This window comes from Dendrobates tinctorius, unplaced genomic scaffold (genome assembly GCF_039654945.1).
Source record: "Dendrobates tinctorius isolate UK_male_01 unplaced genomic scaffold, ASM3965494v1 ptg000060l, whole genome shotgun sequence".
Taxonomy (NCBI): domain Eukaryota; kingdom Metazoa; phylum Chordata; class Amphibia; order Anura; family Dendrobatidae; genus Dendrobates; species Dendrobates tinctorius.
The window spans coordinates 8,459,665-8,487,604 of record NW_027361728.1 but is presented as its reverse complement, the minus strand read 5'-3'; the positions used below and the strand labels follow the sequence as shown (position 1 = coordinate 8,487,604).

Here is a 27,940-nt window from a genome sequence, read left to right as displayed (position 1 = left end):
ACCCATAATTTGAAAGCTAAGTTATTAATATACTGTATTTTGCAAACGCTAAGTAGCATTTTTTCCCCAATTTGGGAGGAAAATGAGGGTGGGGGTCACAAGGAGGCAGAGTCACTGCTGCAGGAAGCCAGCGGTCCTGGGCTGGGAGGAGGGAGTGTCCTGGCGGTGCAAGGCTGCAGGACCTGGGCTTCAAGAAAATGTAAATGGTGAGGCAGGAGCAGAGTCCCCGCTCTGCCCAATTGGTTTTCTGGTGGTGGACTTCAGGAAAAAGACTGCCGGAGGCAGCATATGTGCAGGTTTAGGTCTCGGCACAACAATTAGCCCAGAGCTCCCAGCCTCGCACCGCCTGGACACCGCCTCCTACTAGCCCAGGGCCCACAGCAGTGACCCTGCCTCCTGTGACACTGCTACACCACCGGCTCACTTTGGACTATAAGATATATAGCTATTTTAATGTTTTTTTCCTATTTTCCTCCCCAAAACGTGTGGTGCATCTTATTGTTTAGTGCATCTTAAAGTTCACAAAATATAGTAACTTTCATATATAATCTTTAGTTTTACTCAAATTAGTTGATGCAAAAATTAAAATACCCAACATAAAACAACTACATCTAGTATTTTGTATGACCGCCTCGATTTTTAAAGACAGCGCTAAGTCTTCTAGGCATGGAATGAACAAGTTGACGACATTTTACCACATCTTTTTCCAGTTTTTGAGGCTGACCTCTTTAGATCCTGGATGCTTGATGGAGAGTGATGCTCAACTTGTTTCCTCAGAATTCTCCATAGGTGTTCGATTGGGTTCAGATCAGGATCATATTTCAATGTAGGCATCATGTACACTCACTGGCCACTTTATTAGGTACACCATGCTAGTAAGGGGTTGGACCCCCTTTTGCCTTCAGAACTGCCTCAATTCTTCGTGGCAGAGATTCAACAAGGTGCTGGAAGCATTCCTCAGAGATTTTGGACCATATTGACATGATGGCATCACACAGTTGGCGCAGATTTGTCGGCTGCACATCCCTGATGCGAATCTCCCGTTCCACCACATCCCAAAGATGCTCTATTGGATTGAGATCTGGTGACTGAGGAGGCCATTTGAGTACAGTAAACTCATTGTCATGTTCAAGAAACCAATCTGAGATGATTCGAGCTTTATGACATGGCGCATTATCCTGCTGAAAGTAGCCATCAGATGTTGGGTACATTGTGGTCATAAAGGGATGGACATGGTCAGCAACAATACTCAGGTAGGCTGTGGCGTTGCAACGATGCTCAATTGGTACCAAGGGGCCCAAAGAGTGCCCAGAAAAAATTCCCCACACCATGACACCACCACCACCAGCCTGAACCGTTGATACAAGGCAGGATGGATCCATGCTTTCATGTTGTTTACGCCAAATTCTGACCCTACCATCCGAATGTCGCAGCAGAAATCGAGACTCATCAGACCAGGCAACGTTTTTCCAATCTTCTACTGTCCAATTTCGATGAGCTTGTGAAAATTGTAGCCTCAGTTTCCTGTTCTTAGCTGAGAGGAGTGGTACCCAGTGTGGTCTTCTGCTGCTGTAGCCCATCTGCCTCAAAGTTCGACGCACTGTGCGTTCAGAGATGCTCTTCTGCCTACCTTGGTTGTAACGGGTGGCAATTTGAGTCACTGTTGCCTTTCTATCAGCTCGAACCAGTCTGCCCATTCTCCTCTGACCTCTGGCATCAACATGGCATTTCCGGCCACAGAACTGCCGCTCACTGGATTTTTTTTCTTTTTCGGACCATTCTCTGTAAACCCTAGAGATGGTTGTGCGTGAAAATCCCAGTAGATCAGCAGTTTCTGAAATTCTCAGACCAGCCCTTCTGGCACCAACAATCATGCCACGTTCAAAGGCACTCAAATCACCTTTCTTCCCCATACTGATGCTCGGTTTGAACTGCAGGAGATTGTCTTGACCATGTCTACATGCCTAAATGCACTGAGTTGCCGCCATGTGATTGGCTGATTAGAAATTAAGTCTTAACACACAGTTGGACAGATGTACCTAATAAAGTGGCCAGTGAGTGTATATTTGTTTTAACTCCTCACCTTTGCGACACCATAATGTTTGAAGTCCTTAGTTTCAAAAACATTTATCTTGTTCTCATCATTCCAGAATATAGATCCCTAGTACTCTTCATATGTTTCACTATGGGCCTTGGAAAATTATAGTTAGGCTTTTTTGTGCATAGGCTTTAGAAGATGCTAACTTTGTGCATGACGCCCATGCATGCCATTTACAGTGTACGCCATATTGTGTCGCAAGAAACACTCACCCCAGTTTGGCTTTCCACTACTTTATCCAACTAAAGTGAACTTGCATGTTGACTTTTCTCAATCCTCATCAGAACACATTTCTGTTTAGGTGTTGACTTCCATGGTCGGCCAGGATGATTGTGTGAGATGGCTGCAGTTCCATCTTTGTTAAATTTTTGCATGACTTTTGCTACAGCATTCTGACTGATAAGTAAAGATTTGCTGATCTGCTTATAGCCTTCACCTTTCTTATGAAAATAAATTATTTTCTTTCTCTGGTCTCACATTATAGATGCCTCTTATACATGCCTCTCCATTACTAACCCCTGGGCTTGATGTCAGCTTGTCAGGAAAATATGTATTATTTCCTATCATCCTATGTACACATACAGAGCTGACTGTTACTCCTCCCCTCATTGGTTTGTGAAAAACCCAGTACCCACTGCAATCCCCCTCATGCTGCTGCTGCCCCCTCTGTCTGCCTCTGTGAAATTCTATCCACTCCCCACTCCCTTCAGCAAATGGTCACTTTTATTGCTCTGGCAGAGTTAAGTGTGTTTTTTTCCCTCCAAAAGATTCCTTTGTCTATCAGGCATGATATTCCTGGTTGAATTTAATAACATGCAATAATCCTAGAAATGTGAACATTGATTTCCAGGACCGAGACATGTAGAGCTATGCATGGCAACGTTTTGCGGCCTTTAGGGCCTTCATAAACCTCGGAAACATGTTTATGCCCCCAGTAACACACAGACATTAAGTGTTTAGTCTCAGAAGAAAGGTACTGTAAATTCACAAGGGAAAATATAATGCCCTTATCGTCACGCTGTGAGCTTTCCAGCCAAAGATATCGAAGATAGGAGGTTTTAAAAATTTTCCAAAAGGGGTGTATGTACTTGAACACAGCCCACCGGTGAGGTTAGCAAGGGAGGAATCCCTAGGTTTGTGGTCAAAGCATAAAAATGAAACTCACATTTAAGGAGGTGTCAGATGCCTGAGAGTCAGCTAGACAACATACTGTGCAGCTGTTCCATTTTCTTTGGGAGGTCTCTCCTTCCCTTTTTCGACACATCATACCTGTGACAGAGAAAGAGTAAGTTTCATATTTTAATCCCTTTTATTTCTGTTTGTACAAATTGAATTTTCTCTCCTTTTTGTAATATCTTTCGTATTTTTGTAAACACTGCCGATATTTTCTGGAGTAAACTTATAAATTTACTAGTTTCGTTCTTTTTGCTCTATGATCGAACTGACACGTACTCCGTGCAAAATCCTGCTACCGATATAGGCTTTGGTATCAAACAAGGAACTTGTGGCAGCATAGCGTTCCGGTGTTATTGGGGAACCCTGGCAGTGACGGATTGGAGGATTGTGTATGTATTCACAGCCTGGGGCTGGTGATATACACACCACCCTCACTGCAGAGTGCCCAATAGCCAGTACGTGACTAGGCAGCCTTCCCGGTGACAACTTATCCTAAGTGCATTTCCTTGACTGCAAGTTCCTAATTGGAACTGGAAGTGGAAGCAAAAGTTGAGTTATCCTGACACAGCTGACAATACAAGACTGACGTCAACCCCACAAATATTTCCCCACTTGCCACCACTACAGGGCAAGTGGGAAGAGCGAGACTAAGCACCAGATTTGGTGCATCTTATGGATGCATCAATTATGGGGTGGCTGAGGGATGATGTTGGTAGCTGGGGAAGGGGGAAATAACTCTGACACCTTCCGTAGATATTAATATCAACCCACAGCTGTCTGTTTAGCTTTTGCTGGTTTGAATTTATAAGGTGACCCTATATCATTTTTTTCTGGGGTCCCTAGTAAATTCACCAGTAAAGGCTAATCAAACAGCTGTGACTTGTTATTAGTAGCCTGAGAACCTTATGGCATAACGTCCCTTGTCTCAGATTATTAATGTTAGCCCCCAGTCACGGGGTTTCCCTCTTTAATTTAATTCTTTATTTTACACAGGAGTTCCACAGCTGCTGCAGAATACAGCTCCCATCATTGTCTCTTTGTCGCGATGATCTCAGGGAGATCAAGAGACAATGATGAGAGCTGCCTTCAGCACCCGGCGACTGGGATAACCGCAAACTGTACTGATTTTCCCAGATGCTGGTACGTGTCACACAGGCATCCGGATGGCACATGGACAGCACCCAGATGTGACGCACGGACAGCAAACGGATACACACATGTCTCATATGTTCATATGGATCGCATATGTACACAGACTATGGATCTCAACAGTACTGGTTTTTTCCTGTACAGGAATCACCGGGACGTGTGAAAGAGGTCTTGCGTTGCATGTACAGATGCTCGAACACATGCAGCAATGAACTGTATTTTATTTTGTTGCAACTTCGCAAATCAGAGAGACTACTTCACCACCTAAAAACAATTGTAATACCCAGGCAGTCTCCAGGCCTTGACCAACACATTATACAAGCAGGCACTGTTTGATTTTTTCATGGACCCATAGACTGGCATTGTTGATTTTGACCCAGCACTCTGATCAATATCGGACATGTGTCTGCGATTTTGCGCTTATCACTGTCTGCAAAAAAAATCAGACATGTGAACGGCCCCATAGACTACTCTAGGAACTCCTATAAGAAAAATGGACTTCTGAATGAGCCCAAATACCTAAGTTTATCCTTGCTTGTGATTTGTGTTTGATTAATCCAATAATAACAATAATTTTCTCTTTGCCAGTTACTATGTGGGGATGTGTGGAGACGGAGCTAATGACTGTGCGGTAAGTGCATTCTATTCATATTGATAATTTATTGGCAGTGCGTTAAATAGAGCTCATATTACAGTCTGTCAGTTTGCCCATGAAACTCACGCTGAAAAAGGGGAGATGAAGCATCTAGAAGGTGACATCGGAGTGGTCAGAGCATACAGCACAGCAAGAAGAACAGTCCATTCACTCGGAATATTTATTTTAATGACAAATGAATTTATATTAATGGTGCAAGCTACCGTATGTTTGGGTCTGGTTTGCCTTGGTGACTAAGGAGGATTTTTCAATAGTTTTTTTGTGTACATGGTCCGATATTGTAATAGTAGTCCTTTTTGCGAATGATAATGATTATGTTGCTTTTTTAGGCTTTGAAAATGGCCAATGCTGGAATTTCATTGTCTGTAGAAGAGGCCTCAGTAGCTGCTCCTTTTAACTCTCATGTCACTAACATTAAGTGTGTGCCAGACTTGCTCAAGTAAGCAAACCCTTTTATAAGCAATTTTCTTATGATTTGTGCTGCTATATTAATTACAACATTTCCCTTGTGTCTTCTACAGTACACAATGTAAAAAAAAAAATAGAACTCAAGTTTGTTTATTGTGGTCACTTTTTTGACACTATGATTATTGTGTCTATTTTGTGGGTTTATATGAATGTGATGATACCAAATTGTATTTTTTGTGTTTTACTACTTAAAAAAATAAAACTATTTTTTTTAATAAAAATTGGTTTGTGTCATCATATTCTGAGACCCAGTACTTTTTATACTTTTCTGTTCATGGAGCTAAAAGAGAAATTATTATTTTCAGGTTGACGTTTAGTTTTGATTACTACCTTTGTGTGGTTCATAACTTTGTGATCGATCTGTTCGATTTTTTTGGAAACATGGTAAACTACAAATAGCAATTCTGAGTATTGTATGCTTAGGGACAAATCAGCGTTAGATCCTTCTTTTGGAGCTACCACCCCGAAACAGGGCTTCCATAAGAATATTGCAATTTGATAAATTTCAGGATGTACCTACCTGATTAAGGATTTTTTTTACCTAAAACATTGCATATGTAAAATACACTTCAACCTCAGGTTGTGAATATGAGAATTAAATCATTTCAGGGAAAATCTTTGTAGTGTTATTTAATCTACTTTTGCTTTTATTAATGTTATTTTCTGTTGCATATGATTACACCATTTAAAAATGATAAGCAATTTTTGGATTAACAGTTAACACTGATTCATAAAGATATTGATGATGATGATGATATTAATTAAGTATTATTTGTGTATTATAAGAAATTATTTAACATTTTAGGTTACTATTTGAATAAGATGTATCCAACCCTAGATTACAAAGTATATAGCAGTATAATAAATTATATAAAAAAACTGTATGTATAATTTAAAGGGGTTCTCTGAGACTTTTCCATTGATAGACTCCTTACGATAGGTCATTAATATCAGATTAGTGGGGGTGCGAGACCTGGCACCCCTGCAGATCAGATGTTCCCTTTGCCAGTCATAGACAAATGTTCTTAGGCTAGTTTCACACTAGCATTTCACTGACCTGCGTCGGTCTGCGCACGGCCACCGCTAAGCTCTGCCCCCTGCCGCGCCTCCTCCAGAGCGCTCCGCCTATGGGCGCATGATGCTGCATGCAACCTGCGTACCATATCTTTAACATTGGGTACGCAGGCCGTGTGCAGGTATGCGTTTGCCGGCGCATGTGTCCTTTCAACAGTGTGCCGAGCGCACCAAAATGCAACACGGTGCGTTTGGTGCAGAGCGGCGCACCGTCAAAAGGACACATGCGCCAGCAAACGCATACCTGCACAAGACCTGCGTACCCAATGCTAACGATAGGGTACGCAGGTCACATGCAGTGTCATGCGCCCATAGGGGGAGCGGCCGGGAACGGAGTTTAGCCGCGCACAGACCAACGCAGGTCAGTGAAACGCTAGTGTGAAACTAGCCTTAGTTGTGTAGCTGAACATCACAGCTCCATGAAATGCATTGTGGCCATGGCCAGGTACTGTACATCTACCCCCTATATGAATCAATATGGGATGGATTTGCTGTACCAAACCATTGACGGATCTGCACTGTGCAGCAACTTGGTCTATCCGTCATCCACCAGCACGGGAATCTCCTGATTGGTGAAAGTACAAAGTGTTGCATCTCTACCGATCAGATATTGATGACCTATCCTATGGATAGGCAATCAATGGAAAAGTCCCAGACAACCCCTTTAAAAAAAACTTGGGAAAGACAGCCAAAAATGAAACATTACAAGATATGTCACTATCACCTATGAGCTAGAAATGTCTTTTGACAGTCCACACCATCTTGCAGTTCTATGCTGGATACAAGAGTGATAATTGAAAGTATCGCTAATGTGATACAGCATCTCCTTTTATACATCGGATTTATGGGATGATTATTAACAGTCTGGACAGCCGGGTAGGAGGGACTGACAGCTATCCATGTATTCTATTCACATTAAACTGTGTCAGTTCCAACTGGAACACTCAAATTTTGGTTGTGGGGTGCTATACAATGGGTCTTTTACTACACACCTTCGCATGAGGAGACCAAAACGAGGTATCTCTTTCCTATGTTCTTCTTAAGACCATGATCCTGGCTGATTCTGTGTTTTGTACAACAGAAATCAAATGCAAGAGGTTAGAACACAAAGAGACATCTTGTTGAATGCTGTTTTATATGTTTTTCTAATCTTAAAAAAAGAAGCAGCTTTCCATAGGATGCAAAAATGTGATGTAACTCTAGCCATATTGTTTTTGTTTTCCAGGGAAGGACGAGCAGCCCTTGTCACCTCTTTCTGCATGTTTAAATACATGTCTATGTTTGGATTGATTGAGTATATCAACACTTTAATCCTCTATTGGGTAACTGCTATATGAAATATCTCTACATAACGCTTTTTACTTCCGTAATAGTAAGGGAGCAGTAGACAATAATTTGCTTATTTGTGTCTTCCAGCAACAAAATATATTTGGAAATAACCAGTTTCTTGTACATGACTTTGCAATCATGTTTGTAATCTTTTTAACAAGTAAGTGAAATCTAGATGTGGGGAACAGAGCGCACAATGGGATGATGCCCTATGGATGGAGAGTGGGTACTCTGGTTATGCTCATCTGGTGGAGTTGTTACAGGCACAGCTCCTATGTAGGCACAAAGAAAAACAGTTGCTGCTGCCCTGTGGCTGGTGGATAAATCCTCCAGGAAATATTGAATCCAGTTGGGTGAAACACGTAAGGTGGGCTTCGCCTCTTGAGTAAACTGATTCTTCAGCAATGATGATGAGAATAAGGTTGCTTTTATTCACAAAGTCTTTGAATGGCGTACCAGTGTTTTTATCAAGTGAAAAAAAACAAAAATTTGGTTCTTTCATTTGATAAAAATGGCAGTATGGCATTCAACAACCTTGTGAATAGAAAAAACCTTATTATAATCATTGTTGAAGAATCGGTTTACTCCAGCAGCGCAGCCCACATAATGTGTTCTATTCAACTGGATCCAATGTTTTTCTTTGTACATATACCAAATAACACAATGCTATTAAAATAAACTTTTTGGGACAAAAAGTTCATATTGGAGTCAATACAAATTAAAGCATTATAAAGTGCTTCATTATAGATTCAATTTTATAATTGCTTCACAAAATTTGAAGATCAACTAAAATTTAGAATTAATGAATGTGACTCGAGTCCAATCTAATATACAGGTTACCATTCAGGCCTATATTGCTTGAGCCTTATGTACATTTTCATATCACAGCTTTATACAAACTAAGGGCTCATACTCACATGCGAGAAACTTGGAAACTTGGTCAGCACTCAGATTGGAGCATTCAGCTACATAGAAATACATGCAGCTGAACTCTCCGAAGTGGGTGGCGGCGGCAGTGCTGGGTATTGACATGCGAGACTCATCCGAGTTTCTCACATGCGAGCATGAGCCCTAAGAAGTGTACTAAGTATATGTGCCTCTACTCTACTTTAATAAATATAATACTATATGCCTAATTTAATTTCTTTCAAAGGCATATGGTATTATTAACCGTGACCTGCCATACTACTCTATCATGGGTCAGTAAAGACCCCCATGTTTAGATGGTAGATGAATTCTAGGTAATATTTTTAGATACATTATATGTGTTTCCGTTATTTATTACACTCAAAGTAACGGGTGATATAGGTTCTCCTTAAACATGTCAGTGGCAATGATCTACGAGAACAAAACAGTAGGGTCCATTAAATTAACTTGTCCCATGTGTCATCATTGACATAAAGGGGTTGTCCAATACAGAAACATTTTTTTTCAAACACATCTGATCGTAAAATAAAGATTAGTGGAATATTCACATCACAGCGTCCCCACGGATCCAGCACACACCATTCAGAAATCAAGGACTGCTGCAGACTGATTTGCTCCAGTGATCAGGTGACTAGTAGAGCACATCCTTAGATCTTTTATTGATGACGTGCTCTTCTAGTCATAGGTCACCTGACTTTAGAAACTAACCAGGCATCACTATCGGAGCTGTCTCAGACCTCCGGAGCAGCCTACTCTGGATCGGGTGGAGCATCTCAAAGGTGAATATGACACTTTTTATTTTTAGGACATTTATGCCTAAAAATATATTTTCTATATCAGACAACCCCTTTAATTGAAAATTTTAAACCTATAGGATATAAATATATTTTGCTACTGGTAAATGTTGTTATTTGTTATAATATGCTCAATTGACATCTACATTAAAAAATATAGTACAAAAAGAGATATATAACTTATAACTGTCATTTATCATTTTCTGCAGTGAGTTCGACACCTGCGTATGATAAACTGGCACCTTATCGACCACCAGGACAGTTGATTTCTCCATCTATGCTGCTTTCAGTGGTGTACAATGTGTGTTTCACAATAGCTATGCAGACGTATGCATTTCTCATAGTCCAGCAGCAGCCATGGTACAGCAGAATTGATGTTTTCAGGTAAGTACTTGGAATTAGACATGCAATACAACAATACATTATTTAGAGAAAGCAGAAAGCTTGACACTGAAAGATTTTGCATAATGCAAAAGAAAATTAAAAATACAATTTTCGATAAAGAGAAACTGATCATTTATATTTATTACTGTCTGCATACAGGACCTGTCATCAGTCCAGACTAGTCTGTTTTAGTAATTACTTGTACTCAAAATTAAATAGTCCATTCACCAAATTTCTGAGATTTTTTTTCCCCTCAAACTCTGTACTGTGTTGTTTCTCCTGGAAATACAAGAATCAGGAACGGACATATGAATCATGCAACCTGTGCAGCCACACAGGGGCCCAAGACGTAAGGGGGTCCATTTCCACCTCTAAATCAGGTGGAACTGTAAATACAATGCCCTGAAAAAGTATTCCTACCCTGTGACCTTTTCCATATTTGTTCACATCACACCCACAAACCTAAATGTATTTTATTGGGGTTTTATATGATCTACCAACACAAAGTTGCAAGTATTTGTCAGGTGTAAAGGAAATGATACATGGTTTTCTAAATATTTTAAAAGTATAAATTTGAAAATTGTGATGTGCATAGGTATTTAGCCCCCTTTCGTTGAAGATCTTTTGGGGTAAGTCTTAACCAGCTTTTGCCCGTTTTTCTTTGCACTCTCACTTTAGCTTAGTGAGATTGGATGCAGAGCATCTGTGAATTGCAAATTTCACATCTTGCCACAGGTTCTCAAAGGAATTTAGGTGTAGACTTTGACTGGGCCATTCACACACATGAACATACTTTAATCTAATCTCTTCCATTGTAGCTCTGGAAGTATTTTTACACCATAATCTAAAGACTTTTGCAGTTTCTAACAGGTTTTCTTCCAGAAAATGTATTTTGCTACACTCATCTACCCATTAACTTTAACGAGCTTCCCTGTCTCTGCTAAAGAAAAACATCTCCACAGCATGATGCTGCCACCATCATGTTTGACAGTGGGGGCTGTTTTCCCAGTGATGTTTAGTGTTAGTTTTTTGCATTTAGCCCCAAAATTCTACTTTGTTCTTATTTCACCAGAGAACTTTCTTTCACATTCTATGTGTCCCCTATATGGCATGTGCATGAAAATGGAATATAACCTCAAGAAGTGACAAAGATGTCATGCTCTCCCTTCCCCAATGAACATGTCTTTTAAATCCATTCCCGACATATGACTTACTATAACATCATATAAGGGGTGTCCTTCTTTTGATACAATCATATTGCAGAGAGAGAATAGTTGTGATACACAGCTAGTATCTGCTCTAACATGGATGCCGATGCAGTTGAAAACAATGATGCATGGAGGACTATATGGAACCTATAATGCTGTACGGAGGACTATATGAGGCCCATAATACATTATGGAGGACTATATGAGGCCCATAATACTTGTATGGAGGACTATATTAGATCCATAATAATATATGGACGACTACATGGCACCACCCATAATAATGTATGGAGAACTATATGGAACTCATAATACTTATATGGATGACTGAATGAAACCCTTAATACTATATGATGGACTATATAGGGCCCATAATACTGTATGGAAAACTGTAATCAGTGTGCCTAAGAGAGGTAGGCCAGGAAGCCTTAGTATCCCGTACATTGGCAGTAGTCCATATTGGATGAATACTCATCAAAGCTGCAAACATGGGACACAGACAAGTCGACTTGTGTTTACCTACATTGGATTGAAGTGCTGAATCGGAAAGAATTGACCCTAGCACCTCTAGGTGATGCAGTCTGGACCCTGGTATTCACTGCTGAAATGGAAGGAGCCCAAATCCCAGAATTGAATGGGCGAACCATCTTGGCCCAAATGGGGGTGGATATGTGACTTTTGATCCGGATTGTATGCAAGAAGTGTAAGCAATGCTGTGAGAGAATCAAGCCGTGTTTTCCCGCCACACCAATGACTTCAGCTTTACAGATGCCATCACCCATGAGATACCGATGGGGGGTAAATTTTCTGATCCGAGATATATTTCAATAGAAACCTCCCAAGCTGTATCATGTGGTGAAGATGTTGTTGATACAGATGTTGGACTTGGGAGTGGTGCAGCATAGCCAGACTCCATGGGCAGCCCCAATGGTGCTTGTCAAGAAGGATGGAAATATTCTATTTTGCATGGATTACAGTTGGTTGAATGTGTGCACTGTGCAAGACTCATAACCCCAGCCTTGTATCGAGGAGTCCCCGACAACCCAAGGGAAGGCTAAATGCTTCTCCACTCTGGATCTAGCAAGAGGTTACTGGCTGGTACCAGTGGCAGAAAAACACAAGGCACATACTCCCCTTGGAACTGTTTGAATTTAACAGAATGCCATTCGGACCATCCAATGCACCAGATACGTTTCAGCAGCAGATTGAGAAGCACCTGGGAGACCTGAACTTTGAAGTCACTCTGATATACCTGAATAATATTATTGTTTACTTTGCTATCTTTCAAGAAAACCTGAACAGACTCGGGCAAGTACCCGGGCGATTGCGGACCCATGGCCTGAAGGTAAAGCCAAAAAAGGTCAGCTTTTCATGAAAGAGATCAAGTGCCTGGGCCATAACATGTCTCAGTATAGAGTACTGCCCTCTCAAGGTAAAAGTAGCTATGATACAGCAATGGCCAACATCCAGAAACCTGCAGAAGTTGAAAGCCTTCCTTGGATTGGCCAGGTACTATCATCAATTACTATGCAAAAGTAGCTGGCCCTTTCAGCGAACTGTTAAGGGGGATGGCTGGGGTACCCAAGAATTGAACCATACACTGGGAAGAGAAGCAGGAGGAGGCCTTACAGGCCCTGAAAGAAGCCCTAACTTTGGACCCTATCCTGGCTTATGCAGACTTCGGTAAGCCATTCTTCTTATATACTGATGGCAGTCTCTATGAAGTTGGGGCAATCCTTTCACAGGTGCAAGACAGGCATGAAAGGGTTATTGCCTGTGATAGAGAGTGAAACCCTCACAACTTCAGCTCCTTTCAGTTGGAACTCCTTGCACTGGTGTGGGCCATGATGGAGCAATTTTCAGAATACCTGACAGGGACTAAGACCCTTGTGCGGACTGACAACCAATCCGCTGGCCCATCTGGACATTGCCAAGCTGGGAGCCCTGGAATAATGTTGAGTAGTTCGCATTTCAGAATATAACTTCTCAATCCATTACCGTTCTGCCATGGAGAACGCCAATGCTGATGACCTGTAAAGGTAACCTTTGAAAGTATGGAAATGGACCTCGATGAACATCTGAAAGAAGAGGAAACCCCGGACTTCTGAAAATTCACACCCCCGGCAGTAGCAATACAGTCAAGTGAGGAGGCCAACTTTCTACCCATGACACTAGGGAGAACTAATGAAGAGTGGGGGTGAGTACAAGATGAAAATGCAGTAACCCAGTGAAAGTTAACCAACACAGAAGAAAGGGCTTACTTACTGTAGATATCGAGATGAAGTCCATTCTGCGCCAGTGGGACAGGTTGGAAGTCCAAAGAGCTGTTGCATACCGCAAGTGGCAAACAGCCTGCTGACTTAGAGGCAAGGTGGCAAGTAGTAAAACCTGGAAGCGTGGAAAGAAAAATAGCAAAAGAAGCTCATGAGTTTGGAAAACACTTCAGGATATGCAAGACTTACCAGTGGCTGCAGCGTTACATATATTGCCAGTGCCTAGATTCCACAGGTGAGGACGTTTGCCAACAGTGCCAAGTGTATGACCTCACTAAAGCCACAGAACAGAGGGCACCTGTACAGACCATACAGACTAAGGAACTGCTTGAAGTGTTAATGATAGACTTCCTCCTCATGGGACAATCAACTTGGGTCCACAGTACTGGCTTGTCATGACTGACTACTTCTCCAAGTTTGCAGTGGTCAACCCAACTTGGGACCAGACAGCTGAGTCTGCTGCATGAGCTGTATTTAAAGATTTCATCCGCATCTACAGGTGTCCGAAGCAAATCCACTCAGATCAGGAAGCATGTTTTCAAGGTAATGTGATGAAGGAATTGCACTGAGTGTACTGCATCGAAATGTTCAGGACAACTCCATACCATCCCAAAGGGAATGGGTCTTGCAAGCACTTTAACCGGTCTCTGCTTCAAATATTGAGAACACTAGAGAAAGATAAGAAAGCACATTGGCCTGACTACTTAGCCAAATTGGTCTGGACCTATAACAATTGGGTCCACACAACCACAGGTAATACCCCATACATGCTACACTTCGGTACAGCCAGCCAAGAATTCATCAAACTGAATCTGGAACAGCCAGGGGATCTAATCAAACAATCTACCACCTCATAGGTGAAAGAACACCATCAGCAGCTCCAGACCCTCTGCTGGCTAGCAGGCCAGCAGTTACAAAACAAAACTTATAAGAGCCAACCTCCAATGCAGGGAGTTATGCCACAGCCTGGGGACAGAGTTCTGGGGAAAAAATTCCCTGAGGTAAGCAGAGTGAACATTGGGAAGTATAACCATGCAAAGTGATCAGGGGTACCCCAATGGCCCGGTCTGCGAAGTACAGGTTAAAAATGAGTAGTCTGCCCAAAGAAATGTACACAGGAATATGTTACAGCCATGACAGTCTAAAGATCCTACATCTGCCCCGAGAGTTGCTCTGCCTATTCCTTTGTCAGGACTGACTTCCCTCAAGATTAAATATAATGAAGACTGGTGTACCGCTCCTGAGATTGCAGAAGAACCATTGCCAGTTCGCAGATGGGAGAAACCCCAGGCTCTTCCCGAATCTTCTGCTGTAGAGGACAATCCTGCAGTAGTTGCTTCCATTTAAAATAGTCAAGACCTCCAGAGATTCAGTACGTCTAAGGCAGTGGTTCAGTCACACTCAAGGAACATCAGTGTCAGATTGCACCATCCGTCATTGTATGAGCCAAAGTGGACTTCATCGGAGATTTCACCCATTGTTAAAAGAAAATCATAAAAAAGCCAGACTGGAATTTGCCAAACTACATGATGACAACCACAAAGCTTCTGGGAGAATGTCCTATGGACAGATGAGACAAAAAATGAACTTTTTGGCTTGGCACATCAGTTCTATGTTCACAGACAGAAAAATGAAGCATATAAAAAAAAGAACACTGTCCCTACTGTGAAACATGGAGGAGGCCCTGCTATGTTCTGGGGCTGCATTGCTGCATCTGGCACAGGGTGTCAAGAATCTGTGCAGGGTACAATGAAATCTCAAGACTATCAAGGGATTCTAGAGAGAAATGTGCTGCCCAGTGCCAGAAAGCTTGGTCTCAGTCACAGGTCATGGGTCTTGCAACAGGATAATGACCCAAAACACACAGCTAAAAACACCCAAGAATGGCTAAGAGGAAAACATTGGACTCTTCTGAAGTGGCCTTCTATGAGCCCTGACCTAAATCCTATTGAGCATATTTAGAAAGAGCTGAAACATGCCGTCTGGAATAAGCAACCTTCAAACACGAGACAAGTGGAGCAGTTTGCTCATGAGGAGAGGGCCAAAGCACCTGTCAAGAGGTGCAGAAGTCTCATTGACAGTTACAGGAATTGTTTTATTGCAGTGATGGCCTCAAAAGGTTGTACAACAAAATATTAAGTTAAGGGTACCATCATTTCTGACCAGGACTATTTCATGAGCTATATAATGTTTAAAAAATTCTGTGGAAGCATGGTTGAAAAGCAATGTCTGACTTTCATTTGTTTATATTCATAGATTTTTGATTTATTATTACTTTTGTCAGATTCAAGTTATTTCTGTCACCATTGTGGGTTTTTTTGTCATTAAACGAGGGGTACCAATAATTTTGACCACGTGTGTATACTGGTGTGAGTCACATGCTATTATGTTTGAGTGTGTTACATACTAAAGTGTATTTGTCTGTTATATACTGTTGTGTTGCATACTGATGTGCATGTTATATACTGATGTGTATAATATATACTGTTGTGTGTATGTGTCTGTGTGTTGTATACTGATGTGTGGGCTATATATTGGTGTGTGTGTGTTATATATGATGTTTGGTATATTATATACTGGTGTGTTGCATACTCGTGTGTGTGTCTGTGAGTTATATACTGAAGTGTCTATGTGTGTGTTATATACTGTTGTGTAGTATACTGAAGAATGCATTATATACCGGTGTGTGTTATACACTATTGTGTTGTATACTGATGAGTGCATTATATACCAGTGTGTGTTGTACACTGATGTGTGTTACATGCTGAAATGTGTTATATTGTGTGAGTTATATACTGATGTGCGTTATGTAATGATGGTAAAACATCCATATTTATAACTACCTGCAGTATAGGCTAGAGTTTGTAGGTGCAAACATGTTGGCAATCATGCGACAAAAGAGCAAAATGCTACTCATTTATCAGGTGATTGGATTGTTTCTGCCTGTACAGAAATCATTGCTGTCATGCAGGGCTGCCACTAGGAATTTCGGGGCACCATACTGGCAAAATTTCCGGGGCCCCCTTGAGACTCCGCCCAGGCTCCACTCAGCCCCGCCTCCACCCCTAAAACTGTCCACAGTCGCACTGCTCTCTCTTGAAAAAACTCCACTTCTCACCTATCACACATTAACAGTTCCCATCACCAGATCACATATATAGCAAGCAACTTTTGCTTTGGACAAAAGATTTTTTTAAGCCGCCACCATAACAGGGTAGACACTTTTGGCCAGGCCCTACTCTACTGTAACCTATTAAATATTTGTTAAAATATGCAATACACTTTAGGTATATTTTTATTTATTTTTCAATTTTGCGGTGGTATTTTTGTTCCTTGTATCACATACAAGGAACAAATACTGCTACACCATGTCCAGACCACATATTACCACCACATAGTGACCTATAATACCACATACAAGGAACAAATACCACCGCACCATGACCAGACCACATATTACTACCATAGTGACCGAATAATATCACATACAAGGAACAAATACCACCGCACCATGACCAGACCACATATTACCACCACAAAGTGTCTGAATACTACAATACTGATCATTAATAAACAAACATAATACTATCACCATAAGTGGCATTATACACAGGAGATTTGTATTTAGTATGCAGTGTATGTGTACAGGTAATATAGTGATCAATGACATTATACACAGGAGCTCTGTATATAATGTACAGGTAACACAGTGATCACTGGTGACATTATACACAGGCCCTCTGTATATATAGTATACAATGTATAGTGTCAATGTACAGGTAACACACTAACTCACCAGTGACCTCTCTAGGTGAAGTCCTTCATCCTTGCTTTTCATTCATCCAGCACAGATCGCCATCACGTCTTCCAGCCAGGACTCGTCTCTGCAGGAAGAGCTCCGGTTGCTGAACACATTACTTATTTTTCCCAACTTCTACATTACACCACATGAAGAAAAAAAGGTGACATAGTGTCGCTCTGCACAGTAACAGGACCACCCCCCATTTAAAACAGTATCCTCAAAGATTTAAATACATCACTGCAGTAATAATATCCCTTAATTAGCCCCTATGGTAATAATATCCCCCATCCTGACCCCCGTGTGTCTCATTCCTGGCTTTAGCCATATGTTCTCCCATGCCCCCCTCATGAGTATCCATTCTGCCCCCATATGATCTCCATCGTATCCATACTGCCCCTTGATCCAGTGCGATCTGTCTCCAATCATGCCCCGTATCTCCATTCTGCCCCAGTCTCCAGCATTCTGCCCCCATGTCCAGCATTCTGCCCCCATGTCCAGCATTCTGCCCCAGTCCAACATTTTGCCCCATATTCAGCATTCTGCCCCATGTCCAGCACTGTGCCCCATGTCCAGCATTCTGCCCCATGTCCAGCATTCTGCCCCAGTCCAGCATTCTGCCCCAGTCCAGCATTCTGCCCCATGTTCAGCATTCTGCCAAGGCCAGCATTCTGCCTCATGTTCATCATTCTGCCCCAGTCCAGCATTCTGCCCCCATATTCAGCATTCTGCCCCAGTCCAGCACTCTGCCCCATGTCCAGCACTCTGCCCCATGTCCAGCACTCTGCCCCCATGTCCAGCATTCTGTCCAATGTTCAGCATTTTGTCCAATGTTCAGCATTCTGCCCCATGTCCAGCATTCTGCCCCATGTCCAGCATTCTGTCCCAGTCCAGCATTCTGCCCCCGGGCCCCCTGGATCGCCGCAGTCAAAAAAAAGAGTTCTCCTTACCTGGCCGCGCTCCAGCGACGGGCGAGGCTCAGTCCCTCCACGCTGCAGCGCGCTCTAGCCGGCGACTGACACTGACGTCAGACGCCGGCGAGGTGCGCACTGCGGCTGACGTCAGCTGCCAGCCTCCGATTGGCTGGCAGCTGTTAACTATTGACATGCAGGTCGCCAGGCCCGCATGTCAATAGCGTTTAGCTGCCACCCGCAGCGCCGCTAGCCAGGGCCCGGTTTACCTGCTGGTAGGGGCCCAGTGAGCAGTGGAGACCGGGCCCGATGCGGGCCCCCTCTGCCCACCGGGCCCCATACGCCAGTCAGGGCAGTAATTCCCTGATGGCGGCCCTGCTCTCATGAGGACATTGGTCATGTTAAATAGATGTGCTGCAGATAACATGATATTTGATAAAACAGATCTTTCTACCCCCATCATTCTTCATCAGCCTGTATAAGAGGCTGCTGAAAATGTACTAAACAGCTTGAACATATTCAATTGGTGATTATTTGCCTGAATTCAGCTTGTGTTAACACTCCCAGAATGTTTCTGTGTTATAGTACAATATGCTAACATTTAAAGCTGCACTTTTAATTGTTGCTCATGGCCACAGTTGTTCTAAAACCAGCTCTGACCATAATAAAGATTCATTTAGATTGGGAGCCCCATCAGGGACAGTGCCAGTAATGTATGTAAAGCGCTATGGAATTAATGATCCAAGGTACAATACAGCTCAAACAAGTCCGTTAAAAAATTCAAAAATTTTTTATTGAAAAAGTATTTTACGTAAAACTATGGTCACACAGTGTAAAAAATCACAACCCCCATGTGGGAATAGTAGCGTGGGCAGACGCATTTCAAACAAGAGTTCTTAGTCTTTGCATACCATACAATACTAAGTTACCCCTTTAAATAACACATCTTATCTCAACCATGTGTCTTATTGCACACAATCATATATAACATTCCTCATCTGTTAAGCGGTATCACACTTGTTTAAAATTCTAAAGATAGACATAGACAAAGAATTGAAAAATGCATAAGTAAGCAAAAAAACACAAGAAAAAAGTTGAAGGAAAAAAACACACTCATATGTAATGGTACGTTAGATCATGTTTGATATTCATTCCCATAGGGGCTCTAGTTTGCAAAGTATAAATCCACCAAGATTCCCTATTTAGCAACTTTCTGTCGTGGTCTCCCCCTCTAAAAGGTTTAAACACTCTTTCAATGCCAGAGATCCTACACATTGTAGTGTTCCCATTGTGCTCCTGGGAGAAATGCTTTGATGCAGCTGAACATTTAACTATTTTATTGTTGGTTGCATCAGAGAGATGCCGCATAGCAATACATGGAGCCACACGCTCCGCTCCCGAGTGCTGACGGCAGTGTCGGGTATTATGATGCGAGACTCGGCCATATTCCTCACATGTGTGATCCCGGCCTTAATTGATTAGTTGTACATCCCAAGTATTGAACTCTGCATATCAAACAAGATATTAGATATACTACAAAAGTACTATTACAGTTAATAAATGATTTAATCTTGTAAGATCTATTAGTTGTCATTGAATTAAATTCCCTTGTATTCTCAATATGGTCACAACATAGACATGTACGATGTCCACATTTAAGATCTATTAGTTGTCATTGAATTAAATTCCCTTGTATTCTCAATATGGTCACAACATAGACATGTACGATGTCCACATTTAAAAAATCCAACAGTTGTAGGAGGATGGACCAAGCTAGAGATACTCCTTGCTTCTCCGGAACTGTCGGGCCTGTCTTCAGTGTTGCTGGGGGAAGGAGCTTCTGTACAGAGCAAACCCGAGCACCTGACCGAAGGGGGCGGTGTTATGAATGGGAAACTGAGGAGGAAAAAAGACAATAAGCTAAGTCTCAGAAAACCAGAGAAGTTGGTAACTATGCAGATTGCAGATCCCTGGTCTTACCCGCACAACCTACAGCAGTTGTGGAGCGTTCCTACGTTGGTCCTAGACTCCTCACCACAACCGGAGAACTACATAAGCCTAAAGCAGGAAAAGAGGAAAACTAACTGCCCCAGCGCAGACCCCAAAGGAAAGACAGCCCCCCACATGTATTGACGGTGAAACAAGATGAAAATACAAACAAAGGCAGGAAAATAGGCTGAGCAAATGATGGTGCCCGGCTAACTAACAAGGACAGAAAAGGAAAGACACTGTCTGCAATCTGCCAAAAAAACCTACAAAAATATTGTCCAACACTTCTGATAGCAAAATTAACCCTGAAGTCACTAGACTTCTAAACCTATATCAGCACTCTGAAATATTCTGAGACAGAGCAAAAAAGAAGCCAATCTAATAAGGGGCAAAAAGCATATTAGCAAATACTGATTTATAGGAGTGGAATTTCAGCATATCCCCAGCAGGGGCAGGCTGATTGCACAAAAAACTGAATTGACCAACAAGAGCAAGTGTGAACATTAGCAAAAAACAAACTTAACTTGAGAAGACTGGAAGAGAGCTGAAGTCCAGGACCTGAGAAGCAGACTGAATCACCAGCACCCGGATAGGGCATCGGCTGTCTTATATCCAGTCTGACACTCCAGAGATCCAATCGTTATCTTCCTCATCAGGTGGCAGATCACTACCACTTAAACCAACCGCACTACCTCCTGTCACCACCAGAGGGAGAACGGAAGGGGAACTCTCAACTGGTGGAGCAGAAAATGAGTTCATGACAGGGCGGGTTGGATATAAAAACAGGGAAGCACGCGAAGTTGGGGCTTTTGGCGGGAATGCAGCTTACCCAGAAGGAGAAGGTTAACTCCGTCTCCGCTGACCTAGGCCAAATATCAAGTCCACTCTGTCTCCTGATTCCCCCTGTGTGCGCTGACTGTGCGGCTTCTGATTTCAAAATATTTTGTAGTATGTCATTCTGATATAGTACAGAAATATATTTATTAATTATACTTTTTATTTCTGTAAACTGGGGACTATACTGCGTTACAAATGCAATCTGATTAGAAGCCTGTCCTGTATTATCTAATATTTTTTCTTTTAACATAACCTGTCTATTTCTAGCAGCAATCAAACTGTTCGCTCTGTCCAACATCCACTGAGAATATCCATACTTTTTTAATCTTTGATTAACCTGAAATTGTTCCTTTTTAAATGTAATATCTGAAGAAGTTTTCCTTCTGACTCGTATAAGTTCACCTAGTGGAATATTTCATATGGCTTTAATGGTGGCAGGATGTTGCATTGAGCGTAGAATTCGTTGCCGTATCCTTTCTAAAAGGGGTAATAATCAATCCCCCAGGTGAAAACTCCAGTGATACGTCCAAACAATCAATTATATTCCTTCGTAACTTGTACGTAAATTTCAAATTCACATCATTCAGATTCATCAGAGAAACAAACTCCCCGGCCTCTTCCTCTGTCCCATCCTATATCAGAAGGAGGTCGTCAAAATAGCGACCATACCATCTTATATGGGACAGGAGATCGGAAGTGGCCGAGAAAATATACTGCTCCTCCCATGCAGCCATAAAAATATTTGCTATGGAGGGTGAAAAGCCCGCCCCCATTGGGGCTCCCTGCTTTTGCAGATAGAAACGTCCATTAAAAGAAAATTAGTTATGGACAAGCAAGAACTCAGTTGCTAAAATAATAAACTCCTGTTCTCAAGCTCTTGCTCAAAACGCGTCTGCCCACGCTACAATTCCAACATGGAGGTTGTTATTTTTTACACTGTGTGACCATTGTTTTACGAAAAATATTTTTTCAATAAAATTTTTTTGCATTTTTTAACGGACTTGTTTGAGCTGGATTATACCTTGGATCATTGCTTTTCCTGTTGCACTACAGTTTCCGTGCTCGGAGTCCAATAACAACTGATGAGTGAGCTGACTTTTTGTTTTTCTATTTCTGTAGAATTAATGGCGCTATATAAATGAGTAAAATAAATTAATAAATATAGCTTCTGTCAATGCTTTTTGAAGTTTACTTCACCATGTGCATGATTCTGAAAGTTTTAGCTACCTAAGTTTCGGAAAACTGAATTAAACACAAATACAGTCATTTTTTTTATTTAACTTTTTAGTCAGCTGAGCTATAAAAAGAATTTATGAGAGTGATGATTGCAATCTTAACTAAATTATAGTATTTTTTAGTATCCAAAGAAACCCCTATACTTCTTTTCTTAATTATTCATATCTAGAATAAAAACAATTAGTGTTGGAAAAGAATAGCGTAATGGAAAACACTGTAATATTCTAACAATGTTTCCTAATATCATCATCCTTATTAGCGCCTGTAATCCAGTAAACTCAAGCTGGAACGTGAACCTTACCTATGAGCTAATCGAGAAAAGAACAACGAAGAACTATATAAGTTTTGAGAACTCCACACTATGGCTGCTCACCGCTGTACACTTTGTGATCTTGGCCTTTGTATTTTCAAAGGGGAAACCATTCCGAAAACCACTGTACACAAACTGTGAGTGAATATACATGTAATAATACAAAGGGAAACGTAGCTCTGTATAATATTTATTATTTTAATATATTCATCTGTGTAATTACATCATTCAGTATAATTGCTGTTGTAGGTATAATAAATAAAATTCTTCTTTTTTTTCTTTAGATATTTTTGTGGCAACACTAATAGTAGAATTTACGCTTACCCTGTTTTTTATATTTGCCAATTTCAAGAACATGTATGTTGTTTTAGAGGTAAGCACATTTCTAACAACACAGCCAATAATTGTTTGAATATAATATATTGTGATAGCAATATAACATATAATTGTTATAAGTGATTCATCATCCAAATATTAATAATGTTTGTGTGATTTTCCCTTACAGCTTGTCTGCACTCCCATGAGCTGGAGAATTCACATGTTAGTTATGCTCATTATATGTTTTGTGTCGTCATTTCTTGTAGAGGTCAGTAGCATTCTAAATATGCAATTTATTTATTTTCTTATTTAATCGTTGTACATGTACAATTGTAGCAATCAGTATGTAAAACACAACTAGTTCAACAGATTGTCACATTCTAATCAACAAGAACATCTGAGGGATTACTATGGCACTTGCCAGAATTGCAGGGGTTTGCTCAAGACTGAAAGTTATTTGTTTCCCATTGCTTTACTTGGCATTCATTGGCAGTTGCAAAGACCATGAATGGAGCAGAGATTTGCATGCTCATCCTTTGTTCCATTCAGATGTAACTCTGCAGAGATCTGACACTGGGATCACTGGGGATCCAAGCAGTTGGGCCCTGAGTAATGACTAAGGCTAGTTTCACACTAGTGTATGGAGGAGCTGCGGAGGGATGCGGACTTCCTCCGTTCAGCTCTGCCTCTGTCGGCATGCGGCCTGCGTACCCTATCTTTAGCATTGGGTACGCAGGCCATGCCGATGTATGTGGATGCCTCAGCATGCGTTGTTTTGACAGTGCGGCAACCTGCGCCGAATGCAACGTGTTGGATTTTGTTGCGGTCGCCGCACCATCAAAATGACGCATGCGGAGGCATCCGCATACATCGGCACGGCCTGTGTACCCAATACTAAAGATGGGGTACGCACGCCGCATGCCGACAGAGGCAGAGCTGAACGGAGGAGGCGTGGCAGTGGGCGGAGCTTCTCAGAGGAAGTCCGCATCCCTCCGCAGCTCCTCCATACGCTAGTGTGAAACCTGCCTAAGTTATAGTCTACCCTGCTGATAAAAGATAAATTTCAATGTGAAAACCACTTTAACACCGTCAGGACATATGACGTACAGTTACGTCATATGCCGTCTCCCTGTCTCTGATACGACCTTGCAAGCCAAGCCTGTATCTTTCCCAGCAGAAGATAGCGAAATTATTCAGCCATCATCTGCCTCTAACAGTCGTGTGTGGACCAGAGCTTCGCCCGTGGCTGTTTGCCTGTTAAAAGCTGTTGTTAATCTCTGACGGTAGCATTAACACGCGGCGGCACTGGGGAGCATCATTCTACACATCAAAACTTCATACCTGCCTCAAAATGGTATCAGTGAAAACATGAGCTGAACACGTAAAAAATTAGCCCTCCAAAAGCTCCAATTCCCAAATTGGCTACACAAGCAAAATTATTATTTTTTTTCACAAATTTTCACATTTTTATTCACCGCTAAGGCCTCTTTCACACTTCAGTTTTTTACATCAGTTCAAATCCGCCAAAAAGTCAGACAAGCGGATCCGTTCTCAACTGATGTGAACGGATGGCACAGGATCCGTTTTCAGACGGATCCTGAAAATGAGGAAATTTAAAGGAACCGCTGGCCGGGAAGGGGGAGAGAGAGGGAGAGGGAGAGAGAGAGAGAGAGAATTTTTTTTTTTGTCCGGCACCCAGAAAGAATTTCGGGATAAATTTGTGTCTGGAGGATCCGCCACAGAAAAAAACGTTGCAAGCTCCGTTTTGAAATCTTTGAGGATGGTGACGGACAGCAACTTTTGGCGGATCCTCAAAAAAAACGGATGCAACGGACGGCAATCCGTCAAAATCCGCCATTAATGGAAGTCGATGGGGGAAAAAACCTGGCGGATTGCGACTGATTGTAAAAAACTGAAGTGTGAAAGAGGCCTAAAAAAAAAAAATTAAACATGTTTGGCATCTGCATTATCGTACTGACCTGGACAATTATATTACCAGGTCAGTTTTGCCATAGAGTGAACATGGTAAATAAAAAAAACAAGCCCAATTGTGGAATTGCATTTTTTTTTGCAGTTTCAATGCACTTCAATTTTTCTTCCACTTCCCAGTGCATCACATGTTAAAATGAATGGTGCCATTCAAAAGTACAACTCGTCCAGCAAAAAACAAACCCTTATACGGCTATTTAGAAGGAAAATTAAAAAGTTATGGCTCTTAGAAAAAGGGGAGGAAAAAAAATCGAAAACGGAAAATAGCCCTGTCATTAAGTGGTTAAAGGGTTAAGAGAAACGACTTCATCTTCTATCTTTAAGGGGAAACTTGTTGATTGTTGGGGGGTATCAGTGGTCTCGAGACCATCGTGGGAATGAAGCTCGGGAAATCTGAGAACACTGTTTTGTAGCCACGTCTTCAAAGGTTCAGAGGTTCACATGCTCAATCTTAACTTCAATCATCCACTTAATTCAACCACTTGCAGAAAACAGAAAAAAAATAATATCACCATTGACAAGGAAACGAAAATTAGGATTTCTTTGGCATTAATGTATTTATGTTGCTATTTAATATATCATAATAGATAATGGAAATAAGCAACTCTATATGTAAATTATTTTTTCAAATGTTATTTAGGAATTTATTCTGGACAACAGAGCTCTCTGGTTGGCTTTGAAGAGATGTCTCAAGTTAAAACCTGGCAGCAAATATAAAAAACTAAGGGCAGTTTTAGAAGAAGACAAACAGTGGCCACCCATTGAAACTACAGTTTATGCAAAGAGTAAGATGGCCAATAGAGATTCCAGTCACTACTCCAACCCAGCTTTTGAAAATGATTATGTTTAGAATGAAATAAAGAGAAAGAGATAACTATTTGTTTTAAAAAATGTGGCTGAATTACTTTAGACAAAACCAATACTGTGTGAGCACTAAAAGAGCCAACATGGTACTACTTTTAAAGCTAAATTCATATGGCTGCTGAATTTATTGGACCATTCATGTCAATTGCTGGTGTTACTGTCTCCATGTTTAGCTTTGTTCGCCTGCTCACATAGTGGATGCAATTCGGGCCAGACTAGAAAAAGTTGGAATTTTTTTGAAACAGTACATAGGCTAGCATGGGTCTTTGTGCTTTCTGTTCTCCTCATGGGCAGCACAAAAAACAAAAATACATCCATATGAACAAACTGTGTGTATATAGAATGTGCATAGCATTTATTTACTGAATAATAAACGTTAAGTACTGTAGCTATAAAGTATACTTTATGCTTCACCCTTCTATAGTGTGAACTTGCTTAAATGCACAAAATGGACTTCTCATTCGGCACTTAACATAATTTTCTTTGTTGAGCTAAAGTATATTTTTTCAAGATTGTTTCCTAAAGCTTGCCATACGCAAGAGATACAGTAGCTGTATCTCTGTCAGTCAAGTATGGTGGTTGAACACATGCATGGCCGCCTCTACATTCAAACAGGGCATGTTAGATCCTTGCTCTCAGGTTCAGTGGTGGTTGGAGTGGTGGATTCTTCAGCAATCAGAAAAATCATCTAATCCATGGATGGGTGATAACTTGTTAAGACCAGAGAACTCCTTTAATTTCACAATCTCAGATGTAGACCAAATGTAAGTGGTAAAAATACACATATTTTATAACATAGCATACTGTATACAGAGAACAGGGATGTCATATTCTACTCAACAATATTAGGGATGAATGAACCTGAAATGTAAACGAATATTGTAAATATTAGGGATGTACCAAACCCTGAACATGGAGTTTTTATCGAAAGTCCAATTTACTGTTCGGGTTCAGATACCTAAAAAAGTTTACTGAAAGGTTGTAGCACAGGTCAATCAACAAGCTTTTAGACTGTGGGCACTTCCATAGCCAAAACAGCCATGTCAAGTATTGGCGCACCACGTGACCTAGACTGTATAAATGATGGATCATGTGTGCCGCCGCCATACTGCTCTGATTAGTGTAGTGACATGACGCAGCTGGAGTGAAGGACAGTATTAGGTTTTGTGTGTGCACAGTTTGCCGAAAAGCCTCTCAGTGTGTGCTCTGCACCTGTGCTTGTGGGAGTAGTGTGCCTAACCAATTTTTTCTACTCTGCACCTGTGTCTGTGGGAATGGTGTGTATAAACATGTTTTTTCTACTCCGCATGTGTGTCTGTGAGAGTAGTGTACCTAACTATTTTTTTCTACTCTGTACCTGTATCTGAGTGAGTAGTGTGCCTAACCAATTTTTCTACTCAGTATCTGTGTCTGTGGTAGTAGTGTGCCTAATCATTATTAATATTCTACATCCATGTCTGTGTGAGTAGAATGCCTAATCAATTTGTAATACTCTGCACCTGTTTCTGTGCAATTAATGTGCCTAACCAATTTTTAATACTCTTTTCCAGTGGACTGTGAGAGTAGTGTGCTTAACCAATTTTTAATACTCTGCACCCATATCTGAGCGAGTAGTGTACCTAACCAATTTTTTATACTCTTTTCCCATGTCTGTGAGAATAGTGTGCTTAAAAACCACTTAAAAAATGAAGAGAGCATCAAAAAGGGGATGTAGTCATGGTGATGCTGGTGTAGCTGCTGCTGGTGGTGGTGTAGGTGCTGCAGCGAGAGGATGAGGTCGTTCTGTGCCTGCTATGTGCCCAAATAAAACACCTTCCTCTGTTGAACGCAGGCAACGGGACATTCTGTGACATATTGTAGGGCCTAGTACAGCTACACTGGTGAGGCCAGAACATGTTGAAGCTGTGTTAGATTGGATGACTGAGAGTGTCTCTAGTTCCTTTGGATTATCTTCCACTCGGTCCACTGCAGAAAGAGCAGAGTTGGCACCTGAGGACAATGGTAATCAAGCTTCCATCTTAACCCCTTTCTAATCAGCCAAGCAGTCTAAGCCCCAAGTCATGCAGCAGTCTTTTCTGCTTTTTGATGAGCCGCTGATTGAGGTTCCATGGCCCATCCACCAGACCCTGCCCCAGAAGTGGAAGAGACTGAT

General features: G+C 41.5%; 1 protein-coding gene across 1 annotated transcript in view; it reads left to right on the top strand.

Annotated features, from left to right (window-relative positions):
• The window catches only part of LOC141092487 (probable cation-transporting ATPase 13A5), a 93,703-nt gene extending 67,602 nt beyond the window's left edge, over nt 1-26,101 (top strand). The window contains exons 22-30 of the mRNA XM_073578660.1: nt 5,012-5,054; nt 5,408-5,517; nt 7,846-7,942; nt 8,037-8,109; nt 9,880-10,054; nt 22,567-22,754; nt 22,902-22,990; nt 23,123-23,203; nt 25,565-26,101. Of these exons, the coding sequence (XP_073434761.1) occupies nt 5,012-5,054; nt 5,408-5,517; nt 7,846-7,942; nt 8,037-8,109; nt 9,880-10,054; nt 22,567-22,754; nt 22,902-22,990; nt 23,123-23,203; nt 25,565-25,774 (1,066 nt within the window). The 3' untranslated portion in view covers nt 25,775-26,101. The remainder of the gene's footprint in view (nt 1-5,011; nt 5,055-5,407; nt 5,518-7,845; nt 7,943-8,036; nt 8,110-9,879; nt 10,055-22,566; nt 22,755-22,901; nt 22,991-23,122; nt 23,204-25,564) is intronic.
• The last annotated feature ends 1,839 nt before the right edge of the window (nt 26,102-27,940 follow it).